Raw genomic sequence first — 24,943 nt, forward strand, 5'->3', positions numbered from 1 at the left:
ACCTGATCCTGCCATGTAATCTTCCTCTTCCCTCCCCGGCTTGATCCATTTCCGACGTTCCTACAAGCTGATAACTTCATATCATTATGTAGCTCATCACTACCACCTCTCATTGAACTAATCCTTAGCTCCTCTGTTCTCAACATGTCACCATTAACCTTTCATCCTCCCTCTGCAATGAAGTTAAATTACGCCATTAGCCCAAGACAGAAAGGAAATGCACGGTTTCAAAGCACTGTAGTTGATGACATTCGCTAAACAAATACCGAGATTTCATTCAAGTCAAAAATTGGAGTATTATTTCGAACTGTGGCTTCCTTTCCTCTGTAAATCCTTTCCTTCTGGTTCAGGTCAGGGATTGGTGCTGTCTTTCGCAAAGCAGCCTCCTTTCCAATGTGAGTCATTTGCTTCTGGTTCAAGTCAAAAATTGGAGTGGAATTTCGCAAAGTGGCTTCCCTTTCAATGTAAAGCTTTCCCTTCTGGTTTAAATCAAAACGAGGAACTGGTGGTCTCAGAGCAGCATTATTTCCACTATAGCTCTTTTCCTTCTTTAAATTTTTACTAGCAGGTACTAAGTTCTGTGGTTGCACAAAAATTCGCTCTATGGGGGCTTTCTTAGGCTTGTTTTGTGTCAAGTATTTGTATCGTCGTCTCAAAAACCTACAATTCACAAGATAAACACGACCCAAATTTCAACTTTAAAATCTGATTACAAGTCTATCCAAATCTAAAAGCATTTAAAGGCACGATAGTGTGTACTATACCTGACTTCAGCCATTAGGGTTAATTTTTTCTGTCTCATCATCTGTAATTTCCTTTTCTTCGCTTCTGTTTCCTGAGAAATGCTTAAAAGTATGAATCCATCTATCATTAACAGTTCTATGTTGACACCCTTAGGTCTCAACATAAGAAGTAACTAAAAGAGAAACAAAGGGATCCGAAAAGGTTTTTCTATTCAACATCCAAAGGAAAGGTAAGGAACCCATAAGATGGGAATTATCCTACCAGACATAAACAGGGGCAAAAGCATGTTCCAATAAACCACACAAATTATCAGTGTGAAAGCCAAAACGCATACAAGCACAGAAAAGAGATAAAACCACAGACACCAAGAATTCATGAATTAAACCCAGGAACAGTGGCCGCATAATAGGTCAACTGATCTGTATGGAAGCTGATTAATGGCAAGAAGCATTCGAGATCATGAAAAGATCTCAAAATGCCACAAATCCACCCTCAGCGAGGCCTTATACAAGTATTTGGCTTCATTGAGCTGCCTACTTATCCTCTATAGCCAAACAGAGAGTATAAACCAAAGGAAAGAGAGGGTTTTAAGACTTCCCAATTTCTAGCTTAGGCAAGACAGATTTCACATAAACACTGGAACAAATCAAGGAATCAACGAAGTAAGCTCCTGTCTCTTGTTATTCTTGTTTTCCCCAGCAACCCAAAAAGCATATGAGCAAAACCCAACAAAGGAGATCTAACAAAACACCAGATCTAGAAACCCACAAAGAAATAAGAAATCTTTGAAACCCCAGAAAAGCTATTACCTTGTATAATTCCTCGTAGTCCTGCATAAGACTCTGATGCTTGAACACGATCCTTGGATCTTCATACATGGTAGCATATGAAGGAGGAGAAGAGTCCGCAGCAGCAGCCCCTTTCATCTTCTTCATGGTGTGATAGGAAAAAAAACTAGTGCCCGAAACTGAAAACAAAGAGCTTTGTTTGTTTTATGGACAGGAGGAGAGGAATGGGAAGGAGAAAGAAGGGCAAGGGAGAGGAAATATAGGTAGGAAGAAGGCTAAGAGAGAATTTTAATGAGAAGAAAGAAAGAGAGAGTGATGGACAAGATGAGATCGAGGAGGGTGATAAAGAAAGATGAGAGAGAGAGAGAGAGATGGGAAGGTTCTTGCTTTCCTGTTCTCTCTGTGAAACTCTGACCAAGACAAAGAAAACCCAAAGAAGCCCACATAATTCGGTGAGAAAAATGTTTTCTTTAGAGAGTTGAGACTTGAGACAGTGATGAAGATTGGATTTTTTTGGGGGGTTGCAGAAGGGTATTTCAGGCATGCTGATTAATGGGTCTGTGAGGTAAGGTGGGTTTGGTTGGAGGACAACATTTGAAGACATCTACTACTACCACTACTAATCTTCCTATGATATCTTCTCTTTTCTTTTTTGTTTTTCTTCTAAACATAAATTTTGGTCCAGCTGGGCCATTGAAGAAAGAGAGAGAGAGAGTTGGGTGGTGTGGACTCTTCATTGTTTTTGAGTATGGGGTGCGTGGAGTCTCCATGTCTCTTCTTTCTTATTTGGATGACTTGTGTTTTTTTAGCTTCTGTATAGAGAGACAGTGAAAGGGTCCTTCGAGTTTTTTCTTCCCTCGCAGTGAGAGAGAGAGAGAGAGAGAGAGAGAGAGAGAGAGAGAGGAGGGTGTGAGCGCGCGAGAGAGAGGGTGAGATCAATGAGAATTGGTGGGGGTTGGCTCAAAAGGCAAAGCAAAGAGATAAATGAGATGATGCTGTTTTTCTGATGTGCTGCTGCTGCTGTTGTTTCGTGTTGTTGCAGTTGTTGCTAGTACCTTATTTTTTGGCTTTGGATTGTGGGCGATCCTCTCTCTCTCCCTCCTCTCTCTCTCTCTCTCTCTTTCTCTTTCAATGTGAGAGATGCTTTTCATTTCCCCCATTATTAATATCACAAGCACCATGTCTATTCCTAGCGCATTTACTCATATGCCCCTTGAAGGCTCCTCTGTTGTCGAGGATTCCCCCTCCTTCTCTCCCTCCCTCCTGTTTTTCTTCCCCCACAGCCTGCCAGAACCTTGCTGTGTTAAAAAGTAAAAGATGGAACAAAGCCCCAAATTTGTCTTCCAAGTCTATCTCTTTATCAATTCTCTAGCCCCCCAACATGAACTGTGTTATAAATGGTATCCCGTGGCAATTCTGAAAAATCCTCTTCTTATTATTCCAAATTTAATTCCAGCATAAATGAAATTTTGCTCGTTTTGACCTCGGTTAGATTCAGTTTCTTGGATAAACTCGAATACTGCTCACCCACCCATCATCCCACCTGCCTAGCCGGCTACATTTTCATGGCCTTTGGTAATTTCCACCAGCTAGAGCCTCCATGGTTGACATGATGCTGCACCATATTCCCACTTTCACACAAGTTTTTTTCTCTTTATTGAATCAACAATCATGTGATTTACCACCCAAAAACAAATGATGACCACATCCTTTCCTTTCCCATAAATGTGTACCCGTTAGAAGCTTGAACGCCACCCACCATAATGGAAGAGCAGGTACACATGCAGAGGTCACGTGCCTGCTTTGGTTGCTGTAGATAGATAACCTAATTTTATTGGCAGGGGTGAAAAGAAAGCGAGAAAAGCTGCATCTGAGCTGTGGTTAGCTTAGCTCCCTCCCTCCCTTCTGTTACAATTTTGTCGGTGACCAGATAACCTTTTCATTTCCAATAAAAAAAAATTCGATACACGGAGAGATGTTTGACAGGGGGGGTGAGGTCCATCATCCATCGCTGTTGCCTTTTTCCCTTGTCTTTTCTATCGACCCGTGTTAATTTAATTCCTTGGCGAGGTTGTTGAGTGAACTTCCTATGTGATATAGACATTTGAATATGATATATTTTACTTGAATCGATTCAAAGGGCCTAAAAACCAAAATACATTCAAAGACTACTATTTTACTGTTGACATTTTCCATTTCCCTGCTCAAAAAAAAAAAAAACTCTGAGGTGTGTTCATGGCGATGTTCGGCGTATCTCTATTTTGGAAGCCACAAGGAAGCTGTAATGGTTCTGAATTCCTCTCCTTTTCTTATCTTAATGGAGGGAACTATGGAGAATAAATAAATTTGCTGGAATTGTGGGCTGCGATTGAAAATATCGATTGGGAAAGAAGAAAATAGAAAAATGGAATTGTGACATCCACCTACTAACCCGTCTTTATGTCTTTGCAGGTGCTTGTCTCCCTCGTTGCCTGTCATTTCTCCTTCGAGAGCTTCTGACCAACACCTCCATGGCAGAAGTAATTACCCAGTTCTTGCTAGACCATCACAGAACCAGTGATCCCAGATCGGTGTCGGCTCTGTAAGCCAAAGCCACTAGATTGTCTAATTGCCTGCCCAGAAAATGGGTTCTGCTTACTAGCTTGCACAACCCTCTTGTAAAAGATGTGCCCAGCAATGAAGCACAAGTTACAGAGGGAAAGTCCATGAACTGAAAGGGCAAAGTGCTAGCAAAGGAGCCGCTTCATGTCGTATCAAATGTCAGTGTCTGCGGGTTTTTTTTTTTTGTTTTCCTGGTAGATCCAAGTTGTTCGGCATTGTTGAATACGGAAGTGTTTACTTGTGCTCTTTTTCAAAGTTGTATTTTTAGATTATTTTTTTTATTGAATTAATATTATGTATTTTTATAGTTTTAATTTACTAATATTAAAAATAAAAAATATTATAAAATAAGTAATTTTAAATATTATAGTATTAATTCTAGGGTGAGAAGTTAAAATTATTTTTAATATATTATATCAAAATAATTTAAATATATTAAAAATAAATTTGATTCAATCCCGACTCTAATTAGAAACCAATGGAAGATTATGGGTTTGGGTTTATTTTAGGTTGTGGTATCAATTGTGATTCAAAGTGTTTTTTATTTAAGAATATATTAAAATAATATTTTTTTTTATTTTTTAAAATAATTTTTAATATCAGCATATCAAAATAATTTAAAATATAAAAAATTTTAAAAAATAATTTACATCACATTATTGTCCATTATTTCAATGGGCTGGGTTCTCTCTGCCGGGCTCAGGCCGTGACTCATGCTATCTTGTTCGATAATGCAAGGCGAACCAGGCTCTCAGTGATGTGGTCCAATGGCTAAAGCTTCCCCAAGAGCCATTGCTTCTACAGATTAACCCAGGCCAGTCAGTCGGCCCATGAAGAGTCGACTGCTGCATTAATCCACACGAATCTTGAACTGGAATAAAATGAAATATTGCTTCTATTTAGAATAAAAGGAATTGAAAAGGACAGTACTAATGTATGGAAATTAAAAATTAATAATAATCCACGCTTTTTTCCCTTTTTTTTTTAATTTGAAAATAAGAATACAGACATATATATATTAATAATATATGTGGTTGTGGGCTTTGCATAAAATTCAGACATGGCTCGTGGCACATAATTAATTAGTGGACCGTGTGCTGCTTTGTTGGTTAACCACCGAGAGAAAAATATAGGAATAAGATTTTAGGAAATAGGAAATAGTTTTTGTTTCTATTTTAGATTTTTCTTATTTATTTTAAAGGAGCTTTTTTTTTAAAAGTTTAAAACAGCGTTCTATTACATGTAATTTTCTAAAATAGAAACAGGCTGCCTTGTTTGGCTTGAATTGAAAATATTTCTAGGAATGATTAAGAGTGAGTAAAAAAATCAAAAAAATTCATTAAATTGAGAAAAAAAAAAAAAAATAATCTAAAAAACCGAACCGTGAAAAAAAAACCAATTAAATCAATTAAATTTTTTTAAAAAAACCAACCAGTTCGGTTCGGTTTTATAAGTTTGAAACTGAAAAAACAGAACCGAATCCAAACCGGAAAAAAAACCAAGCCAAACCAGTTTTGTCCTAACAAACCGAATTGAAACTGGTCGGTTTGAACCAGTTTTGGTTTTTTTTAAAAAATCAATTTAGTTATTTAAAAAAAAAAAAAACTTACCAAATAAAAAATGATCACTCCTAGAAATGAGCATAAAGTATTAAAAGAACCAAGTAAGATATTTATTTTTAGAATGAAGAATTAAAAAGAAAAACTATTTTGATATTTTAATTTTTTAAGAAAATTAAGAAATTAGAAATCACATGTTTTTAAGAATAAAAATTTATTCCTGGCTAATAAACACGTTTTTGTTTTTTATTCTTGGTTCTCTGAAATTTGAAAAAAAAAATCATAAGTAAACGCAAACTTAATATTTTCATTCTCCCATCACTCCTTAATCACTAATTTTCACAAATTAATCGCTGAAGGCTATTCGTTCAATAAGTCATTCTATGAGATGACGTGGTTTCATGGCCGAAATGCCCCTTGCTGAGAATAATTTTTATAGAAGAACTACTTATATGTCCCCTTTATTGCTAGTCCAGTGACGTTTGAGCGTTTTATGTGGTGGGCATAATCCGGTGTGAAGAATCAGGATTGAAAGATTCATGATTTCATGTATATCGGTGGATCCATTCCATTCATTTTACATGTAAAATGAATGGTAAAATTATATTTTATTGTATATATTTTTTAAACATTATTTTTTATATAAAAAATATTTAATTAATAGTAACTTCTTTTTACAGATATAGTTTTTTAGTACGAACTAGGACCGATGAAACTTTTTATAATAACTCACATGTGAAATGATGATTGTCGGAAATGGATAAAACAGCTCGTAGATAGCATGGCTTATAAGTTTATGGTAAGTGGATTTCAATATTTTTTTCTCAAGTTATTATTTTTTAAAAAAAAATTGACTGTTTTTTTATCTAATAAACATATACCATCGAATTGTAGGAGGGATATTGAGACAATCATTCAACCCATTTGTAACTCGATTTTTATTTATAATTGGAGGTTGAATTATCTAGTAGACCCGATAAAAATCAATTTTACAGTATTTCGAAAACTACAATCAAGAATATACAAATGGATCGTGGTATATTGATTGTTGGTTCCTCGAAGTCAAGTCCAAGAGAGCCAAACTTAGGTGACTGTACAAGGAATGAATGTCAAACCTCAATGATACAAGTGGTTCACTTCATCGCCCTCCTGGTCCGGGTAAAGATCCACCTCGCCTCCTTTTTATCATTTGGTTTTCATACTCTACATAAATTATATTCAAACTAACATTTTTTAAATTAGTAATAAATATTTTTTTTTTCTTATTTTAGTTTTATTTCTTTTGATTTCCTTTTGTTTTGTTTATTTTATTTTTTAAAATATTAAATAAAATACTGATGAAATTAAGGACAAAATTTGTCCCTCAAAAAGTTCCAGAAAATTATAAAAAAATATTGAACCTTACCACTAGTAATTAGAGATAGGATAGTTAACATACAAAATTCCTCAAAAAGTTTCCGAAAGTTCAAAAAATATTATAGGAAATAATGCTTATAATTTTTTGTTTTTTTATTTAGGGTGTTTTTTTTGTTTATAAATGCATCGGTAATTATACAACTTATAAAACATAAATCATCAACAAACAATAAATTTTTTTAATAATTATTTCCTGTTCATGATTTCGTGAATAATATTTTTCCCAACATAACCAATATTTGAATACGGACAAGATATTCCATCATTATTATATAAAATTCTAGTTGCGGTGAGAATTATTTCACTATACACGGTATAAAAAACCATTCCTCCATGGATGAAATAACTTAAATAGATGCTTGGGAGAAACAAAACCAATTACATTATTTGAATTATTGTGCTGATTTATAAAGATACTTATGGCTTGAAGAGAGTTGATTTATTGATTAAAGGTGTTGTTTTTTTACTGATTGACAGAACTCAAGTTTATAAATAAAATTCTCGTAAACTTAAAGAGTGTTTGGTATTGCGGTAGTTGTTATGGTTGTGATTTTAAAAAAATTATTTTATAAAAAGTACTTTTAATTGATATTGGTTTAAAAAAATAGGTGTTTGATTAAAACTGTGGTTGAAATTAAAGTTAAATAAAAAATAGTTTAATGTGTTTCGTTAAAAATACTTTTGAAATTGAGGTTATCAAATAATTTTTAAAAATATATATTAATATTGATGGTTTTTAATTTAAATATTTTAGATTTAACTATTACTATTACATCATAAAATAAATAATACTTTATATAAAATATTTTTTATTATTTCATTAAACCATCTACAATTCCATTACGTATCATCAGATAAGAACTGTAATTTTAATAATTTTCTAAGCGTGTAATAAAATTAGATAAAATATTATCAGGAATAAAAAATTGATTTGATATTACAGCACGAGTGAATTTAATTCACTCTACACTAGTTTTTTGGGAAAAAAAATTATTTCTCACATGACAATGAGAGTAAATTTAATTTACTCTAAACTACTTTTTTTAAAAATATACAAAAAATAAACACACTAAAAAAAAAAATTGTTCACGAACAATGCAATTCATCACTGAAACATGGTTTAAAGAAAAACAACAAGAGCTGCCTCACCAAAATCATGTTGCGAATGCGAATTATCACGAGGCTCACTAAAAAGAAATTGTGTTTTTTGCATAACCGAATATTTGTTTTGTTGTGGTTGCTTCAAATACAAAACCAATCACGCAAACAAACAACCTCTTACTATATGGCAGGAGGTGACCATTGGTTTCAAAATTGCTTTAGTTTAGTAGCATGATGTAAATTTATTTTAATATAATTATTTAAAAAATTAATTTAAAATTATATATAAAATAATTACTACATTTCAAAAAATTTAATTGTTTTTAATTTATTTTTTATTTTGATTTCAATTCTCATTATTTCAACTATCATTTTCTTAGATTTTTTTGTAAAATTATTATTTTTTGTTATGTTTTTCAACGTTTTATGGCTCTGTCCATCTTTTTGTCCAATTTTATGCTCTCATTTCTTTTTCAAGATATTGTGAATTTTTTGAAAAAATTCAAATAATATCATTGTCTTTTCTTTTATAATTGGATTAAAATAAAACTAAACTATTAATCTCAATCAAAATCACAACTCAAATTATTAATTTCTATTATTTTTTTTAAATACATTTTCATCACTTCAACGTTATTTCTTTTAGAGAAAAAAAACCCCAAACAATAACGCATGCCAAGTTTTACATAAATATTTTTTTAAAAACATCAAGAGAACGGTGTTTTTTCAAGAACCTCCATATCATAACAGTATTCAATCCTCGTTTGTTTGCTGGAAAATAGTTTTTTTTGGAAAGTAGTTTTCTTGAAAAGTGAATTATTTTCCGACATTTAGTAGTGTTATGGAAAACAAACTATAAAATATTTTTCATTGTTTGGTTATGTCATGTTAAATAAACTAGAAAATATTTTATTAATGAATTATTTTTTTTTCAAATTTATCTAATATATGAAAAATATTAAATATAAATATTTAATCACTTAGAATAAAATCTAAAAAATATAATGATGAATTTTTTTTTATTATATCCTATATTCATATATAGTTTATTTTATAAAATATAACTATATATTATTTAAAAAAAATCTTATTTTCATTTTATATTTTCTATTTTCATCTCCCTCATGTTCATTTATCTGCATGTGAATAAAATTTTCACTATTCTATTTGTTATTACCAAAACACTAGGAAATAACAAAGCATTAGGAAATAAAAAAAAATGAAAAAAATAAGGAAAATAATGAAATACCAATAATAAAAAAAAAAAAGGCTGCAAGACTTCAAGAGATAGAGTGTGTGGATGTGATTGGTGACAAAATCCCTGTTTGCTTGTCACTAGAGAAGGAGACAACACTTTTTTCTGGTAAGCAAAAGGAAAACACTTTCACGTAGGAAAGCATTATTCTTTTTATTTTTTGACTGCAGTTCAGTTTCTGTAGACCAACATTCTTTATATTTACCAAACATAAAAAAAAATAAAGAAAATAGTTTTCAGGAAAATAAATTCCTGAAACAAACAAGGCCTAGAGGAGTCTAATCCTTCACGCAGCTGAACAGGACTAGCCTCGGGCTTCAGAAAAAACGTGTGACTCTGACGCCTCTTTGCTTCAGCCAGCCTGGATTATATCCGTACCAATAATTGTCAACCAAGACAAGGGAATAATCGAAAGAGGAAAAGAAAAAGACTATATTATTTATGGTTACTTTTTTATCTTATATTTTTTTAAAAAATTAAATTAAAATCATCGGTATATAAATAATTACACGAAACAGCAACAAACCAAACAGGTCCTGTTTCCGAAAATTCTAAAGATAAAAAATTAACCATAAATAACATCAAACAATTTTTTTCCTTTCAAATTTGGAGTTTTTTTTTTTTTTTTTTTAAGTTTTGATTTTTTTTAATTTGGCTGGAGCTTTCTCAAACTAAAACATAGTCAACAAACACACACCCGCTAATCTAGGCCGGCCGATGGAACTACCTCGAGAAGTAAATTTTTCTTTTTAAATTCAAAGCCACCGCAAATACTACGTGGTGTCTTCAAGGCCGAAGGTTCGCGAAGTTCAATGCAAGTATTTACGGAACTTATCTGGCAGGCAATCTTTTATTTAGACTCCGTTTCTCTACACTTTTAATTAAAACACAGTTTGTAATCGTGTGGTAAAGAAAAAAATTGATTTACTGTGCATGGCACCACATGATTTTTGTGTCCGAGATGTTGTAAATAAAAAACTAACAAATCCTGTTTTCACGCACTGTACATTTTTTAAAATAATAAACCGTGCAATTTACTTATACTGTTCATGCAGTTTTTTTTTATTTTCAGTTTGTTAATTTTATTAATATATTTTTTAAAAATAATAATTTATAGTGAATTAAATTTATTCGCACTGTGATGTGAAGAATATTTTTTTTCATAAAAAACTAGTATAGAGTGAATTAAATTCATTCGCACAGTAATATCAATTTTATATCTGATAATATTTTATTTAATTTTATTACCCACTCAAAAAATTATGAAAATTATAGTTGTTATCGGATGAATTTTGTATGTAATAGAATTATAAATAGTTTAATAGAATAATAAAAAATATTTTATATAAAGTATTTTTTATTTCATGATGTAATACGAGTAATTAATTCTACAATATTTAAATTTAAAACCATAAATATTAAATATATTTTTAAATTATTTTATAACCTCAATTTCAAAAGCATTCTTAACCAAACATATTAAACTATTTTTTCTTCAACCTCAATTTCAACCACAGTTTTAACCAAATATTTATTTTTTCAAACCAACCTAAACTAAAAGTACTTTTTATAAAATAATTTTTTTAAAACCACAACCACAATAGCTATCGCAATACCAAACACACTCTTAGTACGTTCAAAAGAGCGCCATGCAATGAACACCCAGCCATTTATTTATTTATCATAAAAGTAATCATAATTTTTTAATATTTATTTTACAAATATATATTAGATTGATCTTAATCTTACCATGTATATAAATAAAAATTAAAAAATATTGATATTAAGTTGAAAAAACATGAAAAATATGAAGAGAAACTTTCAACTAAATAGTCTAAATCACAATTAATTACTTAATGGGGACCAGTTATGAATCTTTTTCTTAAAACAATAAAGAACTTGTATTATAAACTTTAATTTATTTAAGATATATATTGAATATGATTTTATAATATATAAAATAAAAAAAATCCATCTAAGTTGCTAGGCACTTGTTTGTAATGTGTAAAATAAAAAATTTCAATAATTTAAATATTTTTTCTTAAGACAGAAACTCAGAATTTGAAGGAAAAAAAAATGCTTGATATCATTCATGGTTACTTTTTTATTTTAAATTTTGCTGGCAACATAATCTGGAATGTTGCCGTTTATTTTAAATACTTAAATTATAATTTTAACTAAGATCGTGTTTGCTTTCATATTAATGGTAGGTTAAAAATGATAATATGTTTGGTATTAAAAAAACTGAATTTTATATTGCGATGTTTATTAAAAAATTGAATTTAAAATATAGGTTTCATACAATAGTTTTTTCATATTTTTTTAATTAAATTTTATAAATATTCTTTATTGATTTTTTTTTTTACTATTTGTAAAAAAATCAAAATATTTTATATATGTTTTTCTACTACACATAAATTTCAACTATAATTTTACAAAATATATATCTAAATTCAACTAACTATAATAAAATATATATTTTCTATTTTTTTTTTTCAAACCATAAATCACACAAATTACAACAAACACAACCGCAGCCTAAAAATCTCATAGCTGATACCGCTTGTGTACGACTGGTGTCTTGAAGGCCTACGTGGTTTCTTTAAGGCCAAACAACAAGCCTCTGACTCTCTGCGATGGATGCTTGATTTTTCTAACATCGTCGTTTTTCCTTGTCGTGTATTGATGCCCTCAGTACGTATCTTAACTGGCACATTTACGACCAGGCAATGTTCGTTGAAAAATATTTAATACTCTTTTAAAAAATTAAACACGCATGTTAAATTCATCTGATCACATGTATAAATATATATATATATATATATATATATTTATATTAATTTGAAAATATAAAAAAGGGAGAAAATGTTTTCAACTAATTGCTTTTAATCACAATTGTTACTTTACATTGATTTATTATAGTTTTTCTTCGTAAATCAATTGCAAACATAAACTTTAATTTAAAAGTATATATAATTTTTTTTATAAGATATAGAATCTTGAAAAAATCATCTCGCATGGTGTATTAACTTATATCCAGATCTTTTAAATTGCTCAAAAAAGCTTGTAAAAATATAGAAGTTTATTTGTGTATTATTAATTTATTTTTATTTTTTTAATTAAAACCTCATTCTTAATAAAAATTATAAAATCAAGTGATACAATATCATTTCTTTAAAAGTAATTAAGAAAAAAGAAATAGGGACGTTTCAAGGGATTGTAAAAAATTATCCTGTGAGTGGCAAAGGTGGGGGTAAATTTCAGCCTCCCTGCAAGGTGAAATTTAATCCCTCGATTCTTTTAATTTACTCTTATTATTTCTCTTTATCTTTTATTTCAAAATACAAAAGCAATAATTTTTTATTAATTTTCTCTAATCATTACTAATATTTTAAATATTTTTCTCCCTTTTCATTAATAATTTACCCTTCAATTTATAACACACTAAGCATAATTAAAATTTGATTTTTATATTTTTAAAAATCAACTCTGCCATGATTATTGATGTAGTAAATCAAACTATTTTTTTGTACATTCTAGTCTGCATTACCTAACTGCACAAATACTAAAAAGAAACTCACTTTCACGGTAGAAATGACATAGTGGAATTTTTCTTTAATTGCTTACTATAATGGGTATTATAGCCGTGATATATTTGTAATTTTTGGTGTTTTTAGAAACCTCCTTTGAAGAAATGACAGTTTAATTTTTTTTTTATAATTTTGTTACTTCAGTGGGTACTGGTGTAATAGTACATAAATTTGTAATTTTTAGTTTTTTTTTTATATTTTTTTTTTTTATACTTTGTATTTTTATTATTTTACACATGGTCTTTTTATCATTAATTTTTTCTATCCTTATTTTTTTGTCATATTATTTTAGTTTTTTCTTCTAAAAACATATTACTTTTTATTATTTATATTTGAGTATTTATTACTTTACACTTTGTATATCTATTTCATTCCTTTTGTTCTCATTTTTGTTCTTTTGTAATTTGTGTTTTTTTTTCTTGACAATTTTGTTTTTTTTGTTTTTTGAAAAATAATTATACAAAAACTAAGAAACTAATATTTTATTATAGCGATGATAATATTGTTATTTTTTTTATTATATTAAAAATTAACTTGAAATCTTATATATTTTTATTAACGAAAATGATTTTTATTTTATTTTATTATATATAAAGTATAGACTTTTTAATTTAAGGGTATATTTTTTACTCAATGTCAAAAAAACATATTATTAACAAGTATATATTAATTATTTTGTATTAGAAAAAACATATTTGACTATAAGGTTAATCAAATAGACTAGTTAACACTTTTTTATATATATATATTTATTGACATATATACTTATTTATTTAATTAAATATTTTATATAAACTTTTTAATTTAGATTTAGATTTTTTTTTTAAAAATGCATTTAAAAAGCGTACATATTAATTTGAGAAAACAATGTTATTCGACACGCGGTGAAAAAAACTAGTATTAGTTAACTAGAATTAATTTGGCTCGTGCTTATATATTAATTGCTCATAATTGTTGTTGAAAAGGGCGTCACTGCATTTCATTTCAACAAACCAAGCACTCTTCCACGCCGGAATCTTCTCTCCATTTCTGTCCGATTCTCTCCCTCCATCTGTACTTCTTCATCGGATTTCTTTAGCGAGGTGAGTGATCCCTGTTCTGCTCGGCCTTGTTCTTGCACCTTGACAGCTAGCTGTGCTTGCATAGCTTGTTCATCAATAATTTTTTATCTCGTTCAAGTCTTTTTTTGTTTTGTTTTTGCAGAGCTTTACATAACTATACTCTTTGATACTAGCTTTTGAGATCATCTGGTCAGGGCTAATCCATTTTGTTTAACAAGGAGAATGAACTATCATGAAGAAAAAGAACAGTTATATTGCAATTTCTAATAACAATAATAATATCGATCGGGCTTGGATCAATCAACACAAATCTTTTAAGTTATTGCAGTTTATTTATGATCATCGCAGGTGTTGATCAAAAGATGAAAGTTGATGTGAAACAGTCAACTATGGTTCGCCCTTCTAGAGAGACACCCAACAGGATCCTATGGAACTCGAATTTGGACCTCCTGGTACCAATGTTTCACGTCCAAACTGTCTACTTCTACAAGCCAAACGGTTCTTCCAGATTTTTCGAAACCCAAGTGCTTAAGGATGCTCTAAGTGATGTTCTTGTGCCGTTCTACCCTGCAGCAGGGAGAGTGGGAAAGCACGAATCTGGCAGAATTGAGATTCACTGTAATGGAGAGGGAATTTTGTTTGTTGAAGCTGAAACAAGTTGTTTTGCAGATGATTTGGGTGACTTCACTGATAGCTCGAAGCTGCTGCCCCTTGTTCCGGAGGTCGACTATTCCGGCGGGATCTCTTCTTTTCCACTGGTGGTGTTACAGGTACCTTCACCTTTCGAGCCGCCGTTTGGAAACTTGTTCTAACATTATTTATTTTTTATTAAAATTATTATTTCTTTATATTTTAGATTTTTTTTCCAGCTTTTGGTATTAAAAATGATTTTTTTTTTCAAAAATATATTTTTTAAATATATTTGAAATGAAGAGTTATGAGTTAATCATAATCTTGCCTTTTCGTCGAAATAATCTATAATCTTAGGGACCTAAAATTGTATATTGCTGGATCTTACTTTTTCTTTATCTTTTGCCAATCATGCATTATAAATATATGTGATATGGGTTTGAAATGAAGTCAAACCATGTGGCTAAATGTTAGGATACACTAAGAAGGAAGTAATTAATATGCCTAAAAATATAGAGGGCAGCATTAATTATGATATGCGCTTTGGATCGTAGTTTCTTTTTTTTAAAAAAATTGAATATACAAATTATTTTGATATATTATTTTTAAATAATAAAAATTATAAATGTAAATAAAAAAATTTATCCAAAATAAAAGATTTACACGTTTGTGTCCTCTAAATTTATTCATTAAAATTAATAAAAAAAAATAATAGAAATAGAAACACATATAAAACATAATGAATAAAATAAAAAAGCAAAAAAAAAAAGGATACATGACCGAACATATAAAAAATATTATTTTAAAATAATTAATTTTTGTACAAAACAAAATCTACTTGGTTAAAGTAAAATAAAAATCAGCAAAAAATTAAATAGAAAACAAAAGTGTTTTTTTTAGAAAAAAATCTTTATCTAAAATTAAATTATTTAATTAGTGGTTTATATAATGAGACCGAGATAAATTGATAAAAAAATACAAAGTTAACAACAAAATAATTTTTAAAAAAATAATATAAAATCATAAAAAAAATAAAAAAAAATTTCTAATCATAAAAACACTTAAAATTTTGCCCCGTATCATTAAATTTGAAGCATATCTAAGGAAAAAATTATAAAATTTAATTTTAAACAAGTCAAATATATTTAGAAATATAATTAAAATTATGTTTTTTAAAAATTTAATTTTTTTATTTATAATTATTTATTTTATATTTTTGAATTGTTTTAATGTTCAGTTTTTAAAAATATAAAAAATATTATTTTAATTAAAAAATATTTTAAACCTCATTCACTATTTTATTCCTGCTAGTCCTGAATACCATGTAAAGATTTGTATACCATGTAAAGATCAAAGGCGGAACCAAGGGGTGGCAAGCAGGGCCCAAGCCCCTGCAAGACACCCCTGTAAAATATTTAAAATTTTTTTTTATTAGTATTTAAATATAATAAGTAACAGGTTATCTAATAATAAATTATTATTTCATTAATTATCTTTGAATATAAAATTATTCTCTTTGTTCAAGTTGTAAGAAAAAAAAATATAACCTGTTCAATTTAATTATTTTTTTACTGTTTTTTTATCTTTTTTTTTAGAATCCTAACCAAAAAAATATAATAATACAAAGTAACGTAGAAAGATTAAAATAAAGTTGCTAATTAATTTATTGTCCATCAAAATAAGGAATTTAATTTTGGTGAGGTTTTTATATTTTTATATATAATTCTGCTATTTTTTCTAGTTTTACCATCTTTTTATTTTTTGTTATAGTGAATGTTGTTTTTTCTAATAAATTAGATATATTTTATGGATTTGTTTTTGACTAAGCTTGGATATTTTTTATATTTTGTTTTTAGCATAATCGTCAAAATTATCAATTTTTTCTCCTATAGACCTTACTATTACCAGGTCCAATAAATTTAACATGATCTTTCTAACCAAATTAAATTCTTTAAAGAGCACATACTTGGCTTTAATTTAATTTAAGGTTTTTTTTAGGAATCAATAATCTCATTTTTTATGTTATATTTGCTTTTATATATTAGAGTGGTTTACATGTAAAAATTTATATCTTATTATATTAGTTATAGCCCTTTCTATTAAATAATCCTAGCTACACCTCTACCGACACGAATGCTCTCCTTCGTTTTCTGTCCCTCCCTGTACTTGATAACACCTATGGTAAGTACACCATGATATGCTCTCCTTCGTTTTCTGTCCCTCCCTGTACTTGATAACACCTATGGTAAGTACACCATGATTTCCCCACGCCCCCAGCCACTCTTCTCATTACTGAGATCCCCCACTCTGTTTAATTTAAAATAATATTAGGTTTTAACCAATTTGAGATTAGGTATTAACTCTCATTTATTTTATTTTTTTAAAAAAAGGTTGATTTGGTGTCCTGTATATATCGCGAGTTTACGTACTGTCAGTGATCTGTTTCCTATTTCCTTTTATAAACTATATATAGTAACAACAAAACAAGTAATGAAGCCTTGTTGGTATATAACCTAAGTTTTTTTTTGTGTCTTTGTTTGTGCGACTGCAGGTGACCCATTTCAAATGTGGAGCAGTCTCTCTTGGAGTTGGCTTGCATCATATCCTAGCAGATGGGACTTCTGCTCTCCATTTTATCAACTCATGGTCTGACGTAGCTCGTGGCCTGCCGGTTAGCACTCCACCATTCTTCGACAGAACCCTACTTCGTGCTCGTGACCCACCAAATCCTACCTTCCATCACGTTGAATATGACCCTCCTCCGACCATGAACACTCCTCCCCAATCGCAACCCAAAACCACCTGCACTAAGATTCTCAAGATCACACCGGAACAACTTGGCAGCTTGAAAGCCAAGGTCAGAACAGAAGACGGTGCGGTCAGGCATAGCACGTATGAAACCATCACTGCACATATTTGGCGTTCCATGTGTAAGGCACGCGGGCTCTCTGATGATCAAGCGAGTAAGTTATATATCTCAACAGATGGAAGGTCTAGATTGAACCCTCAATTGCCACCAGGTTACTTGGGTAATGTTCTTTTTACAACGACGGTGATGGGTTTATCCGGTGAAATACAGTCAAAACCATTAACGCGCACAATGGAGAGGATCCATGAAGCACTGGCGAGGATGGACGATGAGTACCTGAGATCAGCCCTGGATCATATCGAAGCTCAGCCAGATCTCAATGCTCTCAAGAGAGGGCCTCACACATATGCAAGCCCGAATCTCAATATTGTGAGCTGGATCAGGTTGCCTGTACATGATGCAGATTTTGGGTGGGGAAGGCCCGTTTTCATGGGGCCAGCCAGAGTCTTCTGTGAAGGAAATGCATATATACTAAGGAGTCCGGTCAATGATGGGAGCTTATCCCTGTTTATTTGCCTAGAGGCGCAACACATGCCACTCTTTGAAAAGTGCCTGTACGATTTCTAGGCGATAGAATCCATGGTCCCCCGTGAGCTATGCACGCTATAGCAATTCTAGAATTTTCAGTGAGTTTTTGTTTTTTGTTTTTTTTTTGTGTGGCTTTTGGACGTTTTTAGGCGATTGTATTTGTATTATTGAATATCTGGTGGTAAGAGGATGCAAATTCTGTTGGCAATAAATGGTGAGACGTGTCATGTTATTCGAAACCCCATTTTTTTTTTTTTAACATACGAATTGATACATGTTTAAAATAATATTTACCAAAATATAGAATGCATGAATTGTGATGGTCATCTCGTGAAAAAACATACAGAGAAATTATTATTATTATTATTTTGTTTAAGAGGTAAAGATACCCTTCTTTACTATTACTATTATGAGAAATTTTCATTACAAAAACTATTACTAATTAATCTAGGTTGACTCTAATAAATTATTTTTTAATTTTTTATTGATTTTTTAACTTTAATTACATTATTTAATATTATATTTATTACAAATTGAGCTTCATAATTTTTTTTTATTGAGTTATTTCAATCTCATAACTTAGATTGTGGATTTGATAAATTAACTCGGGTTATTTTTTTATTGTTTTGTAATTAATTTTTTTTTAATTTCATCTTTCAACACTATATTTATTGGAAATTAAACCTTATAATTTATTTTAATTTGTTTTTTATGATAATATAATGATCTTATGACCCGACATGTAGATTGATAAGTTAACTCAGGTTGATCTGAATCGTTCCTAATATATTGTCGACTTAGTATTTATATAAAAAAAATATTATTTTAAATATTTATTTTAAGTTAAACTATATTTTTACTGGTCGTTTAGATTGTTTTTAATTCATAAAGTTGACCGGGTCATATCAAATCAATTCCCGTATAATTTAGAAAATGTTTTCTGCTAGACAAAATATAAGAAACACCTAGAAAGTTTTTATATTAAAAAAATTGATCCCAAGCCAATATTCTATTTTGGACAATAATCTTAAGGTTTTCTTTATTTTAGTCTTTTTTTTTAGTTTATAATCCCTTGTTTTATAACTTGATTATTAGTTAAAAGAATATTAAAGTCTTTGAATTATAATTTAAATTTTATCTAATTGTTTATTTTATGCTTTTAATTAGATGCATATAACATGTACATATGAACAAAACAATAGAAACTTGTTTATGTCTACCATATAATATTTGTTAGTTATTTGCATAGTTTGATATAGGAATTATAACTCAAGGTAAAATTGCAATCAAACAAGGTATGCTAATTTTTTTTAATTTATTTAAACAAGCATATTGTATGATGCATGCCATTGGGATAACATTTTAATATAATCTCTCCTAGTTGAGAAAAAACATTATTTGTTCTCATAATTTTTACATTTTTTTTATATACTTGTTAAAGAAGCTAATTTTATTTGTATAATTTTGACTATTGTGCTATATTTATATTTTCTATTTGTTGAGAAGCCAAGTTTATTATATATATTTTGTCTATTATTGTACAAAAATATTTTATAATGCCTTCTACTCAAGAATTGATTGTTCTAACCAATTTTTCTTTGGCAAGTACTACTTTGGTTGCAAGGACTCCACCATCACCTTTTATAATGCATAATAAGAAACCTGAAAAGTTTAATAGATTGAACTTTAAGAAGTTGCAACATAACATGTTTTTCTATTTGACCACTTTGAACTTGAAAAAGTTCTTGTCAATAAAAGATGTCAAAGTTGTCAAATAATGAATCCGATTCCATTATTGTGATAGCTTGGGATATATGAAATCTTAGTGATTTTGTGTGAAAAAACATCTTGAATATATTGGACAATACATAATATGTTGTGTATAGTTCAATCAATAATGTAAAGGTATACTGAAAAGTTTTAGATATAAAGTTCAAGGTTGAAGTTGTTGGCATGAAAAAGTCTATTGTTGATAAATTTTTAGATTTCCAGATGGTTGACTCAAGTATCTTTATAAGTCAAGTTCAAGAGTTTTAACTCACCTTGCGTGTTATTTACTTTAAAGATATGGTTATAAGTGAATAATTCTAAGTGTTTGCAATTATTAAAGAATTACCACCATTTTGGAAAGAATTAAATAATTATCTTAAGCATAAAAACAAGGAAATGAGAGTTGAAGACTTTTTTTAAGACTAAAGGTAGAAGAGGACAATAAGTTGTCCGAAAGAAAAGTTAAATCTTATGGCATAACCCTTAAAGCAAACCTTGAAAAAATAAGTATTAAAGTTCCACAATAAAGATCAAAAGAAAAAGGTTGATGAGAAAAGAAAAGGTATTAATAAAGTGTTTAATGATAATTGTTTTATTTGCAACAAAATAGGTTGCATAATTAAGGGTTGCAAAAATAGAAATCAACAAAGTAACCCAAAATAGATAATGATTGTTGAAGCTAAGGTTAACCTTACCGATGAAGGTTCATAAATAAACATATATGTTTTTTTTTTTAAGTCAACATGATAAAAAATCATGAGAAAAGATGGATTGACACAAGTATAACATGATATGTATGCATTGATAAATTATGTTCTCCACTTATAAAGAAGTGGATGATAAATATTTATACATGAGAAATTCATCAACCTTTAAAGTACTGGGTGTCGGGAAAGTCGCAACGAAGATGACTTATTGAAAACTTCTGACTCTCAGCAATGTGCTTTATATAGCTAATAAGAATAAAGTTGAAAATCAACTTGATAAGAAAATAAAGGTAGCAAGAAACGATAACGAAGAGAGTATGCATCACCATTTGGTGAATTTTGTTCTAAAAAAGTAGTATCCATCAAACTATCGCTTTTTTATTTACCTTAATAGAATGGCAACGTAGAACATAAGAATCGAATTTAAAAGAAATGATGAATGTCATGTTGACAAGTTTGAGAGTACATCAAAACTTGTAAAAAAAGACAATTCTAACTGTCAATTATATACTTAACAAAGTACCATATAAAAAGCTAGAGAAGACACCGTATGAATTGTGATAGGTATAAGACCTTCATATATTTACCTCTAAGTATAAGATTATTTTCAAAGAAGGTAGTGCATGATCCTAAAATGTCAAGATAGAACCTATAATTATGGATTGTGTATTTATTAGATATGCTTATAATAGTAGTGCATATTAATTTCTTGTACACAAGTTAATTATTAAAAATATTCATCTGAATACTATAATGGAATCAATTGATGCTATATTCTTTGAAGATGTGTTTCCATATTAATTTCATTTAAAAGAATGAATAAAGCTAGTTCAAGTAATCATTATCAATTAAAAGATGACGAAGTTGAGTCTCGAAGCAGTAAAAAGACAAAAAAGACCAAAAAAATTAGTTTAAATTTTTTAACATATTTGTTATAAATTGAACCTAAAACATACTTTGAGGTAATGTCTTTTCTTTAAGCTTTTTATTAGAAGAAGAAAATCATTAGTGAAATTAAATTTATTATAAATAATTATACATGAAAACTAGTAAATCTTTCAACTAGAAATAAATCATTAGACCATAAGTTAATCTTCAAAAGAAAGATGAAAACTATTGGAACCATTGACAAATATAAAGTAAAACTTGTTACTAAAGACTTAAACAATAATAATGTGTGGACTATTTTGACACATATTCATTCATGTCAATACTAATTTCTATTTTGACACATGTTATAAAGCCATTAAAGATTTATTTATTGAGGTGAAATAAAGATGAATATTAATACCCTATGACAAGTTTGGGAGGACCAAGTTAAAATTTGGATTATTCAAGGTATAATGGTCTGATCTTAATGTATAAATATGATACACACATAATTACAGTTGTCCTTTATTCGACAACTGAATTTAAAATCAGATGACCTATTATCGGCTCCTATTATTGGATGTTAACTATCTAGTGATAAAATTGGTTAGTACTTGTTTATGTATTTTATTATATTATTTCCATGTTGATTTTGTCCATGATGTGAGTATAAAACTATATTTTATTCAAAAACTCAATCCGGGATTAGATGACCAATATTGACTCATATCATTGGAAGTTGACTATCAAATATTTGAAATGATAAATATATATTTTTGGCGACCATTATGTACTTTATATTTACATGTGATTCATAAGCTATCTTTTATTTGAGAACTCAACATAAAGATTAAATGATCCATTTTTGGCTCTTATTATGTTGACTGTCAGGTATAAGAATTGGTGAATGTATTTCATTTTGAATTCATTGTGTGTTTTGTTTTGTATACAGTGTATGAGTTGTCACTTATTTTGAGAATTTGATTTATAATTCGAGGACCCATTCTTATCTCCTATTCTTGGATATCAACCATCCAATATTTAAATTAGTGAATATATACATACTGTGTAATCATATTATAATCTTTTTTTACATATTATTAAACATCCATTGATATAAAATAATCCATTTACGTTTTTCTTACAGTACATTTAAAAATCAACATAAATACATTTAAAAGGTTGTACATATAATGTAAGTCAAACTTTATAGAATTCTATCTGACATAGGTAAACTATGTAGTTAAAAAACTCTTTATTAAGTATTTAGGATTTTATTCCGTGTGTGTGTAAACTTAATTACCTTCATCTCGTAAAACAATATAATCTATAATGGTGCTAATATATGAAGGATGTATATAATCTATGATTGTGAGTTGAATGGTATGTTTTAGGGGAAAAAAACTCTATTTTACACATATATGTTTATTGGGAAAGTGAAGAACTGCATAGAAAAGTTCAAGGTGTTACATGTTTATAATTATGTTGATTTGTGTTGTTTTGAGAATATCTTCCTTGAATTTATGAGCAAGTTGGGTTGGATTGACGTGATCTAACATGGGGCCATTAAGAGCGAGTAGTGGCTTTTAGAACCATTCCAATTTGTACAATTCATGTGGGTTCAACACTTATCAATAACTAACCATCTCTGATGATTCTACACCGAACTATTGTTAAAGTGGGGATTAGGTTGTTTCGAGGTCTAAAGCCAAAACCACTATCTTAGTTTAGATTTTAAAACAAAACATGTCACTTTAGTGTATGACCAACTCTTTTTGTTTTTCTAATAAACAATAATGCAATGTATCTTAGATATGATGCATATGCTAATTTTTTATCTTTCTTATTACATAACTAGTCCCTTATTTATAATCTTTGAAAATCAATTATGATTTCTAATCACTATAAAATTAGGTGACAACTCTATTTTTTTCCCCACTTTTATCCTTTATTGACTAAGATGTTCATTGTGACAGGTTTCAAGTTTAAAAAATCAAAAAAATCAAACAAAACTAATTTTTTTTAAATAAAAAACTAAAAAAGCCCAAAACATTATATCAAAACTGTAAAAAAAGCCTAACTAAAACATCTATGAAATAAATTAGATTTATTTTAAATAAAAAATCTACCAAACTATTTGATTTGAATTGATAATTCAATTCATTTTTTTTAAAATTTGATTATGTTAAATTTTTTTAAAATCTATTTGGTATTGTAATAGCGATTAATTTTTAATGTGCTTGTTGTTTGGAAATGTATCAAAATAATATTTTTTTAATTTATTTTTGATATTAACACATTAAAATGATTTAAAAACATCAAAAAAAATTAATTTAAAATAAAAAAATTATTTTTAAAAAAAATACTTTCAAAATATAAAAATAAACCAACTCTAAATTTAAATTAAACTGAACTAAGGGTATGTTTGTTTCTCGGAAAGTGATTTTTGAAAAATCATTTTCCAAACATTCATGTGTTTGTTTACCATTAGAAAAGTTGGTCAACGGAAAACACTTTCCTTTTAAAAGAAAATTTAGCTTGATTTCCAGGAAAGCATTTTCCTTTTATTTTGGACGGAAATCACTTTTCAGAAGTTGTGAAAAAATTAAAAATATTATATTATTTACTGATTATATCAAATTTGATCCTCAAACTTTTGATTGCTATATATTTTGTTTGGATCTTTTTTTTTTCTTCAAATTCATCCCTTAAAATTTGATTTAATTTGATTTTTTTTATTAACCTTAGTCTTTATTTTTATGATTGTTATTTACTTTTGTCTTATTATTTTTTAAATTAAAATTTTTTATCTATCAAATTTAGTCATCATTCTTTTGATTGTTACTTATTTTATTTAAAATAATTTATGAAATTGTAATTATAATTATTTTAATTTTCATTATTATTTAATTTTTTTATCTGTTAGATTTGATATCTATTATTTTGATTATTATTTATTTTTTTGAGGTAATTTATGAAATTAGATTTTTTTCAATTACATTCTCATTCAACTTTTTAATTATAAGATTTATTTTTTATTATTTTAATAAACTTGAAGAAAAAAATAAAACATTAATAAGATATTTTTCAACTCATTTTAGTATTTTACATAACATAACCAAATACTAGAAATTATTTTCCAACTTACTTTTTATAATATTATTAAATATTAAAAAATAATTTAATTTTCTGAAATTTAATTTTTTTTAAAAAAATTGCTTAAAAAAAAAAAAATTATATAAACAAACGGCCTAACCGATGGCTGCGACCCCTAAGTTTTAAGAAACAAGGGTCATTCAACAATACTGGAGATTTTTTGAGGTACATTCAAAACTCGAAATGGAATAGGATGGGAGCCGTGTCCTCTGATCATTGGTTTGTGTCCAATTATACATGACCAACAGGTAAGATAAAATCCATGGCAAAGCAAATCCTGTGAAGAACATCAAAAAAA

General features: G+C 28.7%; 2 protein-coding genes and 1 long non-coding RNA gene across 5 annotated transcripts; 2 read left to right on the forward strand and 1 right to left on the reverse strand.

The window, feature by feature from the left end:
- LOC118034375 (uncharacterized) lies at window positions 1–2,621 on the reverse strand. The gene is made up of 4 exons (XM_035039649.2): window positions 1,554–2,621; window positions 765–835; window positions 267–660; window positions 1–172 (listed from the first exon to the last, which is right to left on the reverse strand). The coding sequence occupies exons 1-4, from the start codon at window positions 1,677–1,679 to the stop codon at window positions 140–142; spliced, it is 624 nt and encodes a 207-aa protein (XP_034895540.1). The 5' UTR covers window positions 1,680–2,621; the 3' UTR covers window positions 1–139.
- A 163-nt stretch (window positions 2,622–2,784) lies between these two features.
- Window positions 2,785–4,432, forward strand: LOC118034376 (uncharacterized). Its single transcript, XR_004685010.2, has 2 exons — window positions 2,785–3,813; window positions 3,984–4,432. It is a non-coding gene; the product is annotated as an uncharacterized lncRNA (long non-coding RNA).
- A 9,549-nt stretch (window positions 4,433–13,981) lies between these two features.
- Window positions 13,982–18,381, forward strand: LOC118034374 (shikimate O-hydroxycinnamoyltransferase). Of its 3 annotated transcripts, none has more exons than XM_035039647.2 (3): window positions 13,982–14,136; window positions 14,464–14,885; window positions 17,297–18,381. In XM_035039647.2, exons 2-3 carry the CDS (start codon window positions 14,478–14,480, stop codon window positions 18,179–18,181), a joined length of 1,293 nt encoding a protein of 430 aa, XP_034895538.1. In that variant the 5' UTR covers window positions 13,982–14,136; window positions 14,464–14,477; the 3' UTR covers window positions 18,182–18,381. The 3 variants fall into 3 exon arrangements, with proteins under 3 accessions (XP_034895538.1, XP_034895539.1, XP_034895537.1); XM_035039648.2 differs by having other exon boundaries at window positions 13,985–14,136; window positions 14,258–14,885; XM_035039646.2 differs by having other exon boundaries at window positions 14,005–14,136; window positions 14,444–14,885.
- The last annotated feature ends 6,562 nt before the right edge of the window (window positions 18,382–24,943 follow it).

Source organism: Populus alba, chromosome 18 (assembly GCF_005239225.2).
Source record: "Populus alba chromosome 18, ASM523922v2, whole genome shotgun sequence".
NCBI classification, from domain to species: Eukaryota; Viridiplantae; Streptophyta; class Magnoliopsida; order Malpighiales; family Salicaceae; genus Populus; species Populus alba.

What these genes read in the sequence shown, in the direction of transcription:
- LOC118034374 (XM_035039648.2), top strand. Translation starts at nt 14,451, where the DNA reads ATGATCATCGCAGGTGTTGATCAAAAGATGAAAGTTGATGTGAAACAG. An exon ending in TTCCACTGGTGGTGTTACAG is followed by an intron (nt 14,886 to 17,296) that starts GTACCTTCACCT and finishes GTGCGACTGCAG; the next exon opens with GTGACCCATTTCAAATGTGG.
- LOC118034375 (XM_035039649.2), bottom strand. Translation starts at nt 1,679, where the DNA reads ATGAAGAAGATGAAAGGGGCTGCTGCTGCGGACTCTTCTCCTCCTTCA. An exon ending in ACTACGAGGAATTATACAAG is followed by an intron (nt 836 to 1,553) that starts GTAATAGCTTTT and finishes AGCATTTCTCAG; the next exon opens with GAAACAGAAGCGAAGAAAAG. An exon ending in TTGACTTGAATGAAATCTCG is followed by an intron (nt 173 to 266) that starts GTATTTGTTTAG and finishes ACTTCATTGCAG; the next exon opens with AGGGAGGATGAAAGGTTAAT.